The 16,167-nt window shown below is 41.7% G+C and overlaps 1 protein-coding gene across 3 annotated transcripts in view; it reads right to left on the bottom strand.

Moving 5' to 3' along the window:
• Window positions 1-16,167, bottom strand: part of LOC146702493 (signal transducer and activator of transcription 5B-like) — a 101,178-nt gene that overhangs the window by 47,675 nt on the left and 37,336 nt on the right. For 2 of the 3 annotated variants that reach the window (XM_085465400.1, XM_085465398.1), the window contains 2 exons: window positions 1,215-1,349; window positions 797-953 (listed from right to left, as the gene is read on the bottom strand). In XM_085465400.1, coding sequence (XP_085321526.1) covers window positions 797-953; window positions 1,215-1,342 — 285 coding nt within the window. In that variant the 5' untranslated portion in view covers window positions 1,343-1,349. Of the gene's footprint in view, window positions 1-796; window positions 954-1,214; window positions 1,350-7,777; window positions 7,974-16,167 lie in introns of those variants that run through there. The other variant, XM_085465399.1, reaches the window with a different exon arrangement.

The raw sequence follows: 16,167 nt of genomic DNA on the forward strand, positions 1-16,167 counted from the left end.
TCGTTACCCACGTGAGCATTGAAGTCTCCCAGCAGGACAACAGAGTCTCCAGGTGGAGCACCTTCCAGCACCCCCCCCCCAGGGACTCTAAGAAGGCTGGGTACTCCGAACTGCCACTCGGCGCATAAGCGCAGATGACAGTCAGGACCCGTTCCCCGACCCTAAGGCGCAGAGAACAAACCCTCTCGTCCACCGGGAAAAACCCCAACGTACCGGCAGCAAGCCGAGGGGATATTAGAATACCCACCCCAGCCCGCCGCCTCTCACCAGGGGCAACTCCAGACTGAGACAGAGTCCAGCCCCTCTCCAGGAGACTGGTTCTAGAGCCCAAGCCATGCGTAGAGGTGAGCCCGACTATATCTAGCCGGTACCTCTCAACCTCACGCACTAACTCAGGCTCCTTCCCCACCAGAGAGGTGACATTCCATGTCCCTATTGCCAGTCTTGGCAGCCGGGGGTCAGTCCGCCAGGGCCTCCGCTCCTGGCCGCCACCCGGCACACATCAGAACATTAGATTAACATTAATGAAAAAAGACAAACCGACAGGAAAGAAGCTAAATGTTCTGCAACCCAAACACACATGTAGACAAGAAAATCTGAGGGCTTCTCCTCAGCCGTATTAGAAAAGACTGAAGTTTAATAAACACGACCCAGGGTCTAGATCTGAGCTGTGGAGATGTGCTTGTATAAAAACTAAACAACATCAGCACAAGTTTACACAAAATATATGAGGGAAATGTTGGGACAAAGGTTCCAGTAGTAACACACCATCATTTTTCTTGTAGCCAACACGTACCTTTAGCTGGCTAGCATAGTGACCTAGCTTGATCTTGAGCAGAAAGCCGTCCTCTCCTCCCTGGACCTGGGCTTTCTTTTGGAGCTCGGCCACCAGATTATCCAACAGACGCTTGGCTTTGGTTTCCTCTGCTGGGTTATCCAACTCCACTGAGTCCCTGTGAACGGTACCATTGTTTTTAAACTGTTAATAGAATGCACAGCCTTCACCAACACCACTCACTGATCCAGGTCTGGTTTGTTATATAAACACACACAGAAACACACTGATTACAGTTAGTTTTTATTTATTTATTTACTGAGTATCGTGTGTGTGACCCTATTTTATGTACATGACGTTGGTTAATATTGCCGTTTTAAATGTGCCATCTAAATAAAGTTGGGCAGGACTGGAAAGAGACTGGTGTAATTCTGCATACCAGAGTTGGCCTTCAATCCACTGGGCCAGGTAGTGCCGCACCTCAATGGGGAAGTGCTGGCCGTACAAGGCCTGCATCTGGTGCAAGGCATCACCCTGCAGCTGCTGGGCCTGGATCCACATTGCCATGGTTATCCTGTGAATCCAGGAACACAGGAGGAAAAAAGGCCAGGTCAGCAGATTAGACAGAGTGAAAAGAACAGCAATTAGCAACTAGAAAAAGTTGCATTTCCTGCGAAAATGCAGTGTGAATGCCGTGTAGTGGAATCTGCTGAAAACAGCTGAAAAGCAGAATTATCTGCTGAAAAGAGGTGTAGAAGCAGAAATGCTTGCTGAAGATGGCTGTATGTGAAAGGGTACAATGAAGAGTGTCAAGAAAGCAGATTACATGCAAGCAGGGAAGATGTGCAGCATCTGTCACATGTAGGACTCGAACCCTTGCTACCAGATCTCACGGCAGCTGCGCATCCGACTGCGCCAAACCAGTTCTGGTCTCAACCAAAGACATGATGAGAGAAAAAAAATGTGCACTGTGCAGAAGAAGCTAAATTATGCTGAAAAGAGGTGAAAATGCTGAATGTTCAGCAAAAAGATAAGGAGATAAGGAACCTGAAAATCGTGTTGAAAAGAGCAGAAGAGACTAAATATTGTGCTAAAAAGAGGTGAAAAAAAGCTAAAAATTGTTCTGAAAAGAGGTGAACCAGCAGAATTTTTTTGCTGAAAAGAGGTAAAGAACCTGAAGTTTGTGCTGAGAACAGTTGAAGAAGCTGGAACTTTTGAAAATTTTGCTAAAAAGAGGTGAAAAAGCTGAAAAATGTGTGGAAAAGAGTTTAAACAGTTGAAGTGTTAACTGATAATGTGGTCCCATTCAGCAAAATGGGCCAAAAAAATGGCATAAAAAGCTTAATATCTCAAAAAGTATAAAAGTTATGAGCACCAAAAGATATAGCAGGCATTAGCAGAAGGAGCAGAACAGTTTAAAGTTTGAATGGTGAATATCGGCTGAAAACTGAGGGAGGAGTTAACCAGCAAAGGTTGGAACAACTAGAATATGGTAGAAGAACAAAGAACTAGAAAAAGTTGCATTTCCTGCGAAAACTGCTGTGTGAATGCCGTGTAGTGGAATCTGAAAACAGCAGAAGGAGAACCTGCTGAAAAAACACTGTGTAGAAGCTGGAGTCTTTGCTGAAAATGGCTGTCTTTGAAAGGGTACACCAAGCAGCGTCAATAAAGCAGAGTACATGCAAGCAGGGAAGATGTGCAGCAAATGTCACATGTAGGATTCGAACCTTTGCCACCAAATCTCACGGCGGCTGCTCAACCCATTGAGCCAAACCAGTTCTAGTCTCAAACAAAGATATGATGAGAGAAAAAATGTGCACTGTGCGGAAGAAGCTAAATGGTGCTCAGAAGAGGTGAAGAAGCAGAATGTTCAGCAAAAAAAGAGATGAAGAACCTGAAAATTATACTGAAAAGAGAAGAAGAGGCTGAGATTTCTGCTGAAAAGAGGTGAAGTTGTTGAACTTTATGCTGAATAGAGGTGAAGAAGCTGAAAACTGCTGAAAAGAGAAGAAGTGACTGAAATTTGTGCTGAAAAAGAGTTGAACATTTAAACTTTTGGCTGTAAAGAGCTCAAGGAAATCAAACTTCTGAAAAGAGCTGAAGAAACTGAAAAGAGGTAAAGAATCTGACGTTTGTGCTGATATTAGCTGAATAATCTGGAATTTGTGCTGAAAAGAGGTGAAAACACTGAAAATTATGCTGAAAAGTGGTGAAGAAGCTGACATTCTCGTTGAAAAGATCTGAAAAGGTTGAACTATTAACTGAAAAAAATGTTGCCATAAGCGGGATTTGAACCCCGGCCTCCCACTCTGAGAACAGCTGCTCATCTCACTGAGCTAAAACATGGCTCAGCCCGGGAAGCAAAATTGGTGATCACGGCATTCACACAATAATGACAGAAGAGGACCGGGCGAGCAACACTAGGCAAACAATATCAGCTGATGCCATATGACAGATACGTTACTGATTTTCACACAATGAAATGCAAAAAATATATCCTACAAATAATATGAGTTAAGTCCATAAGTTGGACAATAATACATTCCATGTTATTTTGCCTCTGTACACTGTAGCAGTGGACTTTAAATCAAACAATTATGACGTGACTCAAGTGCAGACTGAAAGACTGCACTTGAGTCACTCAAGGGGGTTTGACAAAAGTATTTTTATAAGAGTTCCAACTTCCAGAGGATAAAAAGTAAAACGCTTTGACAAACAAGCACGCTAATACTGAAGATGAGGTTCATTACTTGGGTGAACAAGCAGTCAGTGACTACCCTAAGCCCCATGGACATCAAATGCTTAGTCTCTGAGATGCTCTGTCAGGCCTGCAGCCACTTCCAGTCTGTGCTTGTCTGTAGGTCTCTCTGCCCTCACTTTGGACCACAGTAACTGAAAAGTATGCGCTACTGGGTTGAGATCAGGTGGCTGACTTGGCCATGGGAGAATATCACATTTCTTAGACACCCTTACGTTGCTGTTGTGGTATGCTTTGCTATGCTTATCCATTTGCATTATACAAGTAATCTAGTAGCATCCACCCTTCCTGTTCTTGAGTGTAACCAGTGGTTTGCACCTTGTTGTAAATGTTCTGTATTCACATTCATGCCAGTGTCTAGACCTGGGTGATAAAACCAAATAATTATTCAGAAAACATGGTCAATATATATAGTCAATAGAGCCCATCCCATCCCTATTTTGACAGACAACATGAAAGCCCAACGACAATAGTGCTGCACAAATCATTCATGTGTTTGAAGTAGAATTGGAGCCCTGTGAGAGTGGAGGAGGAGCAACCGGCAGCTAATGTTCCTAATGTTTGGGCTGCTACACAGTGGTATGTTAGGACTGAAGTTTGTTTCCCCAAAGCCAGGTAACGCCGTTATAAGACAAGAATCGCAAACATCGGCTTTATGCAGCTCATTAAAGTAACTGACCTGCGTAGCTCTGTGATCATTAACATTTCTCTCACTGGGCTTTTCCCCACACACATGGAGGCTAGAGACGCTGCTGAACAGCTGTTTTCACTACAACATTGGATCCATATGAGAGTCTCACTGCCCACGTCATTAACCACACTTTATGTTCTCTCTGTTCCCCTTGGAGAATAACTGGAGTTAGAGCAGGGCGATATGGCCAAAAATATTTATCACGATATATATTTGAAATTTTGTGATAACGATATAACTGACGATATAATTGATGCGAGACAAAATACAACTGCACAACATTACTAGCGCAAAAAGACAACCTTCCATTTATTTTCACTTAAACAAGAAGCTGGTTTTTATGTACATTAAAGCTTTATAAAAATTTAACAGTGCAAATGTAAATTCCTTGCTGAAAGTTTAACCAAAAGGCATTTCCAGTAGAAATGGGCTGACATATCCTGAGCATAACCATGTATAATATCCACTGAAGTTAAAAAGAGGTGCTTTGCAACATTAAACTGCAGTGTGCAGTACGCATTTTTCGGACCATAAGGTGCACGGGATTATAAGGCACATTAAGCGAAACGAAGCAGTCAGATAAATCAAACTTTATTAAACTCATTCTTCTTGTTTCCTCCACTTCTGTACCATTGATTCATTAATGTTGAATTCTCTGGCAGCTGCTCTATTCCCATGTTGTTGCAGTATATTAATGACTAACCTCGTATTGTGGATGGATTATCTCAGTTGTTCTCCTGACTGAAGTTTGGTCCGTTTACAGCATCCTGCCATGCAATTGCATTTGTCTCTAACTATTAGGAACTTTAACGTTAACTTTTATAAGTGGAAAAGTGTTAGTGTTCGTCCTCCAGCTTCACTGTTTATGTTATGCTAACATAGCTGTGTCGCTAGCGATCAGGTAGCACATCATTATATACCAGCTAGCCCAACTTCAGTAACCCTACAAACGTCACTGCTGTTTAGTTTCCTGTCTTCATTTATGTTGGAAGTGATAGCAGAGCTGTACGTTTGAATTTTTTCAGAAATCTCTCAGTCAGAACATGCTATATCATGCTTAGGTAACTAGCGAAACTAGCGAGCTAACTTCCGCTAGCTTCCTGCTAACTTCTAACTCCGTTAAATGTAATAAATTTTGTTTTCATGGATGCCTGGAAGTTAAACTTCATAGTTACACCTGGTAAAGCAGCAATGCTGATCGTTTTATTAAAGATGAAAGAATTGAGACAGTTTTTAACTCTCAGTGATGCTGCAGTGTTCGTTTGACCTGAAGAATACGGAGTTTAGGACCCAGATTACTCCCAGATTTAAGAGCATCTTAGTCCGACAAATATGACAATAACGACGGCCGCTTGCATGTTCTGCAAAAAAATGTGCTTTGTCGTGTATCTGACGGACAAACACCAAACCAGTTCCACATCACGGAAGTTGCACCATTTTTACAAACCAATTCTGGTTCATCTGTTTCACTCAACAATCGGCCATGTGCGTATGAAAACAAAGGCACTGCGCATGCGCGTTTTACTCCCATTCTATCGCGATATTTCATTTTCCTATCGTTGCCTAACATTATACCGGTATTACCGTGAACGGTATAATATGGCCCAGCCCTAACTGGAGTGTCTGTTTTGTTTATGTTTAAAGAGTTATTGATCTTCTACTGAGGAGACAAAATATGTTCTTTTTCCTCCTTTATCTATTTGTGGAATTGTTCCCCAGCAACTTCAAACTAGCTGTTTTTACACCAAAAACAATACACTATCAGATTTTTTGTTTAATAGCTACTTTATTTTATTGGAACAGACCAAAATACTCCGTTTTCCGGTTCATTGGTGTTCTTCTGAAACACATGAAACTTTTGCCTAATCACAATAAATAATTTTGTTTATTATACATACACCGCTGTTATTTATTTAAAATACAGTAGTAATACATTACAGTTGATTTATGTATGTTCATGTTCAACCTCTGACAGAAAATAAATAATGTTTAAACCAAAATTAATCTTAGATCTTCCCATCTCAGGAGTAAAAAGGGACCTTTAAGTGTGACGGAAATGATGATTTTTTTTTTTTAATGTATTAAAAAAAAATATACATGATGATTTTCCACACAGGCCTTCCAGGCCATTCGCTGAGGTGCCAAATGCATTTATTTTTTTTAAGAATTTACCAGATCGCTGATTTGGCCACTCTTAAAGTTTTATCTGCCTTTCTCATAGGTTTATCTGTTCTTCATTCTCCCTAATGATGGGCTCCTTCACTTGCACTGACAAATGTTTGGACTTCAAATTAAAAGTACCAATGTAAAGATACGAAAAGCAAGTTCAAAAGTGCATTCAACTCCAGATATGGGTTACCTTATATAGCGACCAAATGAAGGTGTTGTGTCAAAAAGTGATCTACTGCCAAAAAATGATTCCCGGTAAGTGACTGCCCATATTTAAACTGCTAAAAATATTTTGTTGGCCTACAACATATGAAATATGTGTCAAATGTATCCCTCATGAATGATATGAAGTAGGCACAATCAGTTTTTGGCAGACTGGCTTTTATACATCCTTTATTTACTCAGTTAAAAAAATAAAAGTCTCATTGACATTAAAAATGACTTTTTCCAAGGTAGGTCTGTCAGAAATTGCAACAAATATAACAATACTTCTCTAAAGATATTTTAGATGGCCAAATGTATAATATGGGTGAAATAATACACAAAAACACTTAAAGAACAGGTAATTTTTCAATTTTATATAACTACTTTGTAAATCCTGTTTACTTAAGTCTACTTACCAACATAAGTAAAGACATCACACATGGAAAAAAAAACGTTGGCAATCAGTTTTTGGCACAACAAAGGAACAGGCCTTATCTGACCATGAAACTGCTAATCAGACAGTTTTTATGAGCTATGCAGATGAGCTGTTAACAACTCTGGGGCATGCATTCCCGAAAAATAAGTAAAAACTACGATTCCAATTTTCCTCAAAGAAAATGACAACATTAAAAAAGAAAAACATCTTTGATGTAAACAATATGAGCTCACACCCCCAAATCAGTCTGACTGGAACTTTCTAAGAAACATATGACTAATTTATCACTGAGGCATTGCCTTGTATTACCAACCAATGTGACGTGGACGACAAGATAATGAACCAAAGCGTGTGTTTAAAAAATAAAAACAAGAGTCAAACTGAGCGGAGAACAGCGGTGGTATCGACAGAGCCATATGTTTACATCCTTGGCACTTGACTAGCGAGCGGAACAGGGAAGTTTAACAGATAGCTTAGCTTGCTAACTTAAGTGTACATTCAAAGCGGCTCGCTGAAGCCTGAAACCGTAAATATGGCGCGAGTGTTGCTGAACAGATGCGACTATAGTGAATGAAAAGGTGTTGAGTTTACGTTGGCTTCGTTATTTCGGTGTGGCCAACGCTCTATTACTTTAGCAGGCTAGAAAAGGTAAGCTACTAGCTAGCAAAGTAGGGAAGCTTGCAGCTCCACCAAAACTTCGCTCTCATGCGCTACAAGTAGTTAACTGCTCCGACTATAACTCACCTTTTACAAGACTGCAGCACTCCTTACCGCAGCACCATTTAAAACAGCGGACAACACACACTGAAAACTTTTCAACCGTACGCAGGTTGGCTGACATACATGTCACATCGCCAAATTACGTTACTTGATCACCTTCTGCTTTCTGGTAAAGCAGCAGTTGTTGACCCGTATAATAAACGAATACGCATTTAAAACAACTTCCGGTGTCGTCTTTCAAAATAAGAAAGTCCATAGTAATAAGTCTAATAAAAATTTCAGATTTCATTGTATTTCCTGCTGTAGTTTATCATTAATTAAACAATTTGTTTTAAGCCTAAATACAGCTACAACATTCATCATTTCCGGTTGTATTTACGCTAACTTCAAACATATTTGCCAACTCCTGCCATTTCCAAGAACAGTCCCACCTGCATCCCGCACGCGGTTAGGTACAAACACGGCTGCGCGAGCCTTAAAAATGGTTTTAAGGATTAAATCTGTAAACGGAAAAGAGGAAGGCGGCACTTTGGGGCAGTGGTGTGAATGTGCGTTAATATTCACCTTTATTTATTTCACCTACAATTTAAGGTGAGCTAATTGTACATAAATACCTCTTATAAGAAAGCTGCAGTTAGTCTATTAGTTCCATTACCGAGACTGGGACATGATATACAGAACATAAACAATCCTTGTTAGCCAGTAAGCTGAGGCACCTGGTTACGTGTATAAATGTTCAAAAGAAATGTTTTCCACCGCTGCTCGGGCTTTTGTGTGGCCATGTAGAGTCTGAAATTATTACCTTTCATGCTGTTATTTGATTAATGGCAGATTATGTAAATACCTAATTGTGATGTTTATTTTTACTCCGTGACCTTTAGTACTGAACGTCCTCTTCCTGGCGTCATTTTGACATGTAAAAATAAGTGTGTTTGACCAATTATGTCTTTGCTGTAACGATGCTTCTTGGCATTAAATCTTACACTGTTGGAAAGCCTGTTTATTTTATTAACAGGGACACATTTGTGGGTTGGTCCCATAAAAAAATTGCCAGCTCTTCTCTGCCACTACAAAACAGCAAATTTTTGGCTCATGTTTTGAGCTTCTAGTACCTCATGGGCTGACAATCAGGTGCCTGACTGTCAGGATCTATGAGCATGGACCCTGCTACAGCGGTCAGGTGGTGTCTGCCACGTTTGACTGATGTGGATAGGGCGAATGCCACAGGGCAACTTCAATATTTTCTTCCAACAAATAAGTTGCTGCATTATTTGGAGTGAGCCCTAGTACCATCTACAAATTAAAGGTCAAGTTCCAATGGGAGATGTCAGGGACAGGCTGTGACGTTTGCGTCCCAAGAAGATAATTTCCTCCCTGTGTCAGTACTTGGGACCTGTAGGCAGTCTTCTACAGATTTGCAGTCAAGGATTGCAGGACAATATGGCCCACAGTCAGACAATCCAGAACAGACTACACTGAGCCAATCTTTGGCCTCACAGGGCTGCCAGGAGGCCTGCCATGACTGCCCTTCCTACTCAGGCCTGTTTGCACTGGTGTCAGCAACATGCCACTGGAAGCTGAAAAAGTGGAGGGATGTTATGTTCAGCACTGAGTCCAGATTCTGCCTACAGCAGTTGGATCACAGGGTCAAGGAGTACAGATGTAGAGACCGCTATGCTGAGCGCTGCATGGACACTTGTGGGACCAGTTTGTGTGTGCTGTTTGTGCCAGAGCGACCAACACAACCACATTGGCTGAGTCGAGACAAATAATGGATGAAGAATGGGATGATTAAAGGCTGACCGGCCTGCACTCAAAAAAGTCAACTAAGGCACGTGTTTGGATATAAAAACGATTGTTTAACATTCTTTCTCATTGCTTGTATTTGAATGAAAGAAATTAAGATCAGCTCTATCTCTGTGTTCACCCAATGAGAAGCAAGTACTTCCAAACAATGACTCTTCTATTGCTAACTATTGCGCACTCTCCACACAACAGCGGAAGGTCAAATCAAAGCAAGCAGGAACAAACATTCAAGGTTGTTAAGCTAACAAATCTTTAGAGATATTCAGAACTACTCTTTTTTTGCATCCCTAATATCCAGGTGTGGAGGTATGTAAGGACGACGCAAGAGCTCGTCACATTTCTCTCCAACTTTATTCTCAGCTTACTAAACTGATTTCACAAGGAGGCAAAACATCCCTTAGAACCCAGAAACATCATTCTTCCCATTTCCCTTCTCGCTGGGTGTGAGTGGAGTCCCCTGGTGGTCCGCTACACAGATTAAGCAATACATGTGTGTAAATATAGACCAGAATGTATTTATTTTTGTAGAAGTGATGAGTAAATCTAGTTATTAAACTTTTATAAGTTTATTCTTTTTTCTTTTTTTTTGCCTGTCCTGTTTGGCTCTTTTGCATCAGAATTGTTGTCTAAAGGCAAAGAAAGATGCCCAACGGATTTACTTTACCAAATTGACCATCCCAGCCTTGCCGTAATGGTCCATTTGATTCACCTTTTATTGTTTATTTTATTTTCACTTACTGAATACGGGACAGACTTGACTGGAGGAAAGAAGGGGAGAAAGAAAGAGGGAAAGAGAAACAGCTGAGAAGAGGGACGGGGGAGAAGGGCAAAAGACAAAAACCAACAGAATGAGCAGAAAAAAAAATGCATATATCAATCACCTGGGTCACCTGCTGAGAAAGAAAAAAGAAAGCAAGCAGAAGAGAACAAGAGTAATAGAATAAACAACATCACAATGATATATGGGAATATGACAGTAAATACTAAATATTTAACATTATTGTGCAGCACATAAGATCAACAGAACACAGTGTGCTTTGAGGTAGGAGCCAAAAAGGGTGTAGTTTGCGGGTGTGATCACCCGTGTGTACACCTGTGAGCATGGACGCGCTTGTTTTTTTAAAGGTTCCTTCATGTAATGATCTGCTAGAGGGTGTGGGGGGGCCACAGCCCCGTCCTCCATATAAGTTTATTCTTAACAAAGCTGTCTCAACCCTGTGCTGTGCTTTTGTTTTCTAGAATTCTTCAGGTAAATTTTGCTGTCTCAAAGTGAGCGTGCAGAGAGGGTCTGACTATGTGTGGAAATCTGCCTATTGTTAGCCAGGCTACTGTTAGCCTCTGTGCTATAACTAAGCTAGACTATTACACTCCCCATGAGTGTTATATTCTAAATTCATTTAGCAGATGTTAGCCAGTTCTCAGTGCCCACAGACAACTGTGTCACCTGATAGACGGCTTATTTCATCATTTCAGAAGGTGGAGCAAACTGCAGTTCTCAGAAAGCAAAGAGTCCTGTAATTCCTGTCTAACTTATCTGCCACACCAGGGCTCTAGACTAACCTTTTGCTGTGGTTGCACTGGTGCGTCTTTCTTTTTTTCTGAGACGCACCAGCACCAGTTAGGCGCACCCAAATTTTTCAACCACATTGCTTAAAACCACAGTTTTACATGTGCACTTTTTGGGGGGAAATTGCTGTCCATACAGACACTATTAATTTGTAAATGGTTAACTAACAATCTTGTCAACACAAAGTTCTTTGTTTGGAGCACATTTCTACAAGAAAGATAAGTTACTGAAAAAGTGCTTGTGCTTAAAGAGCGTTGGCACTCTTTGGCAATATTGTAGACAATGTCAAACTTAATCATCACATCGGCCTCTGACGACCTGTTTGCTGCTGCCTGCTGCTGAAAGGCAGTGTTAGAGGGGACACTTGGGCAGTGCATTTATCGCAGCATATACTGTAATGTGTTTTCTGGATACACTGTGCTTTTTCAACGCTCAGAGATTGATGGCTCCGTGTCAGAGCTGGCTATGAACTTCAGACGGATCAGGCCTTAACAAAAAGTTATCAATAGTTCTTTTCATCTTTACTATTACCCACAGCTACCTCCACTTCTGCCGGGCCTAGGCTGCTCACTAGGGCTGGGTATCGTCACTGATTTCTATAATCCATTTGATTCCAATTCACGAGGTCCCGATTTGATTGGATTTAGCCTCAGACAGTCAGAAATATTATAGTTCTGATCATTTATCAGTACTGACACTGTGAGACTTCATCAGAGGTGTGAGCATCACAGCACATGCCTTTGTGTGAAAGTAACTGAGGATAAAACAGAAAAACATGAAAGAGATTTTCCAGTCCTGGCTTTTTATAGCAGGTAACCTTAAAAATATTCTGCAAGTTTGCATAATTTTAAAAAGTTTAAATTTCATCAGTATTGAACGGCAGAAATTAGGATTTCTTGTCCGAGGTCATTTAAGTAAAGTTTTAAAAAAAAAAAGACAGCAGCCGACAGCGCTGTAAACAACGGTAGACTGACGGGTAATAAGTAGGGGTGCAACGATACTCGTATATATATTGAACCATTCGATACAGTGCTTTCGGTTCGGTACGCATATGTATCGAACAATACAAAATTTGTAATTTATTTTATCAACTTTCCTTCTGACGATGCTGTCTGTGTTGAGCGCTCAGTGGATCTGCGTTCGACTAGTCCGCCTAGGCTGCACTGTCGAGCGCAGATCCACTGAGCGCTCCACACAGACAGCATAGTCAGAAGGAAGAGCGCAGGGCAAGCTAGCAAGACAGAAGTTAAGCTCTCCTTGCAACATGGACCTCCCCCACCCTCATTCAGATCTGGCGTTTGGAATTATTTTGGTTTTCATGTGACGTATGCGCGTCATGGACTAAAGTAAAACAGTATGTTGGATGTGCCACGCAATGCTCAATTACATGGGTGGGAACTAGTGTGTTAGCGCAGTTAGCTCGTTAACGTGTTGGCCGTCCAGCCCCACGCACGGTGCGATCAGGGGTAGCTCGTTAACGGAGATTTGCCGTGTTGTGGCGTTAACGTCATTTCAACGAGATTAACGCTGACAGCACTAGTGGGAACACAACGAATATGACTGCACATTTACTCCGACAGCATCCTAGTGCAAAGACAAGTGGAAGCAGACAAAAACAACAAGCATGCATGCTACAAACTTTACCCGAGTCATTTAGACAGCCGTTAGCACATGATTCTCCTTAAGGGGACCTGATATGTTTAATATTGTGGCGAGCTCAGACAAGGAGGAGACGGAGGTGTCGTTTGGTCTTGCTTCCCGTGAGCTAGCCAGGGAGCACAGCCGTTTATTGACATCTGCAGAAGAACACTGCCGCTAGCTAACTGCTCAGCGCGGCAACCGCACAGCAACAACAACAACAACACACAGGGCGCCCTCTGACCCTGGAAGGACACACCGTCGCAGCGAGAGGGCGTCACCCGTCACTATGGCAACATAAACAAAACATAACTGTACAAACAGAACCCCGAACAGCCCTGACCCGCTACAATATGCTGCTGAGAATATAGCCCAGAAGAAGCGTATAGTATAGCTTTTATTTTGGAAAGAGCCATTTCTCTGTAATAAACTCTCTTTTCCAAAGATGAGTGATTCCTCAATCAGATACAGGGCTCGCAAAATTTTTCCAGTTGGGCTACCAGAATCTATCTCTGCCCTGCCCGTCGGCCTATCGCAGGAAGGAAAAATATATGTCAATGCTTTTGCATTCTTTCGGAAATGTAGCTGGGTAATTATGTCATTGGCATCGGTGAGCCACTGTCAATATGTGACATATTGAAGTCGCGTTTGAATTTGCGCTTGTTTTTTTGCTTTCACTTTGCAATCGCGCGAACTGTGTATAGACAGCGACAGCACTGATTGGTGAGTGATGATAATTTGCGCACCAATTCCTCTGACATCGTCTTATTAATCGTTAGCTTACTATGCAAACATGACAAGTGAAATCTCCCGCAGCTTAAACATGTGAGAGGTTGATCGCGCAGAGAATCGCTGAGCGTTATGTGTGTGTGTGTAAAAGCAGCAGGATATATATTTTAGTTCTGCTGAGCCAAATAAGACAGGTCAGGGTGAAGAAGTGACAGCCAAAGAAAAGCTTACCACAAAACGGAGAAGTTATGACAAATCAGACTATAAGGCAAAAAGAAAGTGCAGCTTTATGGTTTCATGGACAAAATAATTTCTGTGGCTGCAATATGACGAGCTAAATAACCAGGGCTGCACATAAGTGGTCCGCAGGTGCGCATTCGCTGTCAAAAAACAAAAAAAAACAAAAACGCGCACAAGATAAGAAGTTGCAACGCGTGTTTGCATACATAAGATTTTCTGGAGGACAGACATTTGTTTAGAACTCTTAAAGATGTCGAAGAAGCAAGCTCCTTTAAGCAATTACTTTGGTGTTCCTCCACCTCCAAACAAATGTCAGAAGGAGTCTGAACCACAAAAGAAGCGTGTATTTTCGGAAAAGTGGTTGCAGGAGGTGAGCTGGCTTCAAACAAATGATGAACGCACAGAGATGTGGTGCGGAATGTGTCGTGAAAATCCCACTCTAGCGGACAAAAACAGTGCTTTTTATATGGACGCAAACGTGCGTTGCAACTTCTTATCTGGTGCGTCTTTTATTTTGACAGCGAATGCGGCACCTGCGGACCACTTATGTGCACCCGTGTAAATAACATAATGTTCTGCCGGGTGTGTTGTTGATTTTCTCTCGATTTCTGAGTCGACAAGCGCCTTTGTTACTGGGACCAGTCATTTTAAGAAAGGCCCCCAATAGAACCCATGAGAAATGCAAGAAATGCATTATTGCTCAGTCTGCAATATCTTTCCCAGAACAAACACCAATTGCAAATAACATCCTAAAAATAAACCTGAAAAATCAGTTTAGAACAGCTACTATGTTGCAAAGAGTGAACTACCACTGGCACAATGCAGCAGTCTGTGCAAACTTCAAACAGCAAATGGCCTCGATCTTGGTTCCACTTGTCTCTTACCCGTGACTTCAGTGGAAATTTTAAATTCAGGATCTGACACAGACTGATTCATGTCCTACACAGTTCTTACAAGTTCATAGAAATTTCTGTTCAATTAGAACCAAGTATTTGAGTTGATGATTGTCATTTTTATACAATGTTGTAATTTGTTTTTCAACAATTTTTTGATTAATGTTTTGTTTCCTTTACAATATTATACTTTAATGTATAATATTGTAACAGAAACAAAACATCAATCAAAAAATTGCTCTCTTTTTTATTCGGGCTACTTACATTTATTTTGGGCTACCAAAAACTGAAGAGTCCCTGCCCGAAGGGCTACCAGGGATTTTGAAATTTTGAGAGCCCTGAGATATGTTTATTTTTTTTAATTACTTTTGTTTCAGCAACATTAAATTGAAAAACTGTACTTTTGAGTTAAAATATATATTTATAATTTCAATAAATGACAAATTAAAAAGGCATGAAAATTTTTTTTGTATCGAAAATATATCGAACCGTGACACCAAAGTATCGAACCGAACCGAACCGTGAATTTTGTGTATCGTTGCACCCCTAGTAATAAGCGAATGATTAATGCAGAAAACAGAGATTTGAGATGAGAAACTGTTCTTGAAGTACAGAGAGAGAGAGCTGTGCATGAAGTGTGAATTTTATCGTGCTGGAAGTAGAGCAGTGAAAGTCAGAGGGAGTTCATGACGATGTTTATCAAATGTGAAGCGTAGTTTGGATCTTCTTTTGCTGCTGGTTCAGTGAGTTTTGGTAGGAGAGAGATAAAAACTGCACTATAAGAAATGTGCATAAAAATTACAGTTAATAACTGTAAAATGGCAACGGTAAATTACCATTGTTCCCGGGATCTGCTGGAGCCACTCGCCTAGCTTGGGAGTCACCGCACCTAGTGCTCCGATTACCACGGGGACCACCGTTACCTTCACCCTCCACATCCTCTCGAGCTCTTCTCTGAGCCCTTGGTATTTCTCCAGCTTCTCGTGTTCCTTCTTCCTGATATTGCTGTCATTCGGAACCGCTACATCGATCACTACGGCCGTCTTCTTCTGTTTGTCTACCACCACTATGTCCGGTTGGTTAGCCACCACCATTTTGTCCGTCTGTATCTGGAAGTCCCACAGGATCTTAGCTCGGTCATTCTCCACCACCCTTGGGGGCATCTCCCATTTTGACCTCGGGACTTCCAGATTATACTCGGCACAGATGTTCCTGTACACTATGCCGGCCACTTGGTTATGGCGTTCCATGTATGCCTTGCCTGCTAGCATCTTGCACCCTGCTGTTATGTGCTGGATTGTCTCTGGGGCATCTTTACACAGCCTGCACCTGGGGTCTTGTATGTATGCATGGAGGGTTTCACCCCAAGTCCAGCACCCTGAGGCTGTACGCTAAGCGGAAGGAAGGGGGCCGGGGACTGGTGAGTGTCAGCACCACAGTCCAGGATGAGACAACGAACATCCAAGAATACATTGGGAAGATGGCCCCAACTGACCGAGTGCTCAGTGAATACCTCAGGCAATACCTCAGGCAGCAGAAAC

Source organism: Copadichromis virginalis, linkage group LG8 (genome assembly GCF_057382275.1).
Source record: "Copadichromis virginalis isolate Kocher_CV1m ecotype Utaka linkage group LG8, C_Virginalis_male_GT1.1, whole genome shotgun sequence".
NCBI lineage: Eukaryota > Metazoa > Chordata > Actinopteri > Cichliformes > Cichlidae > Copadichromis > Copadichromis virginalis.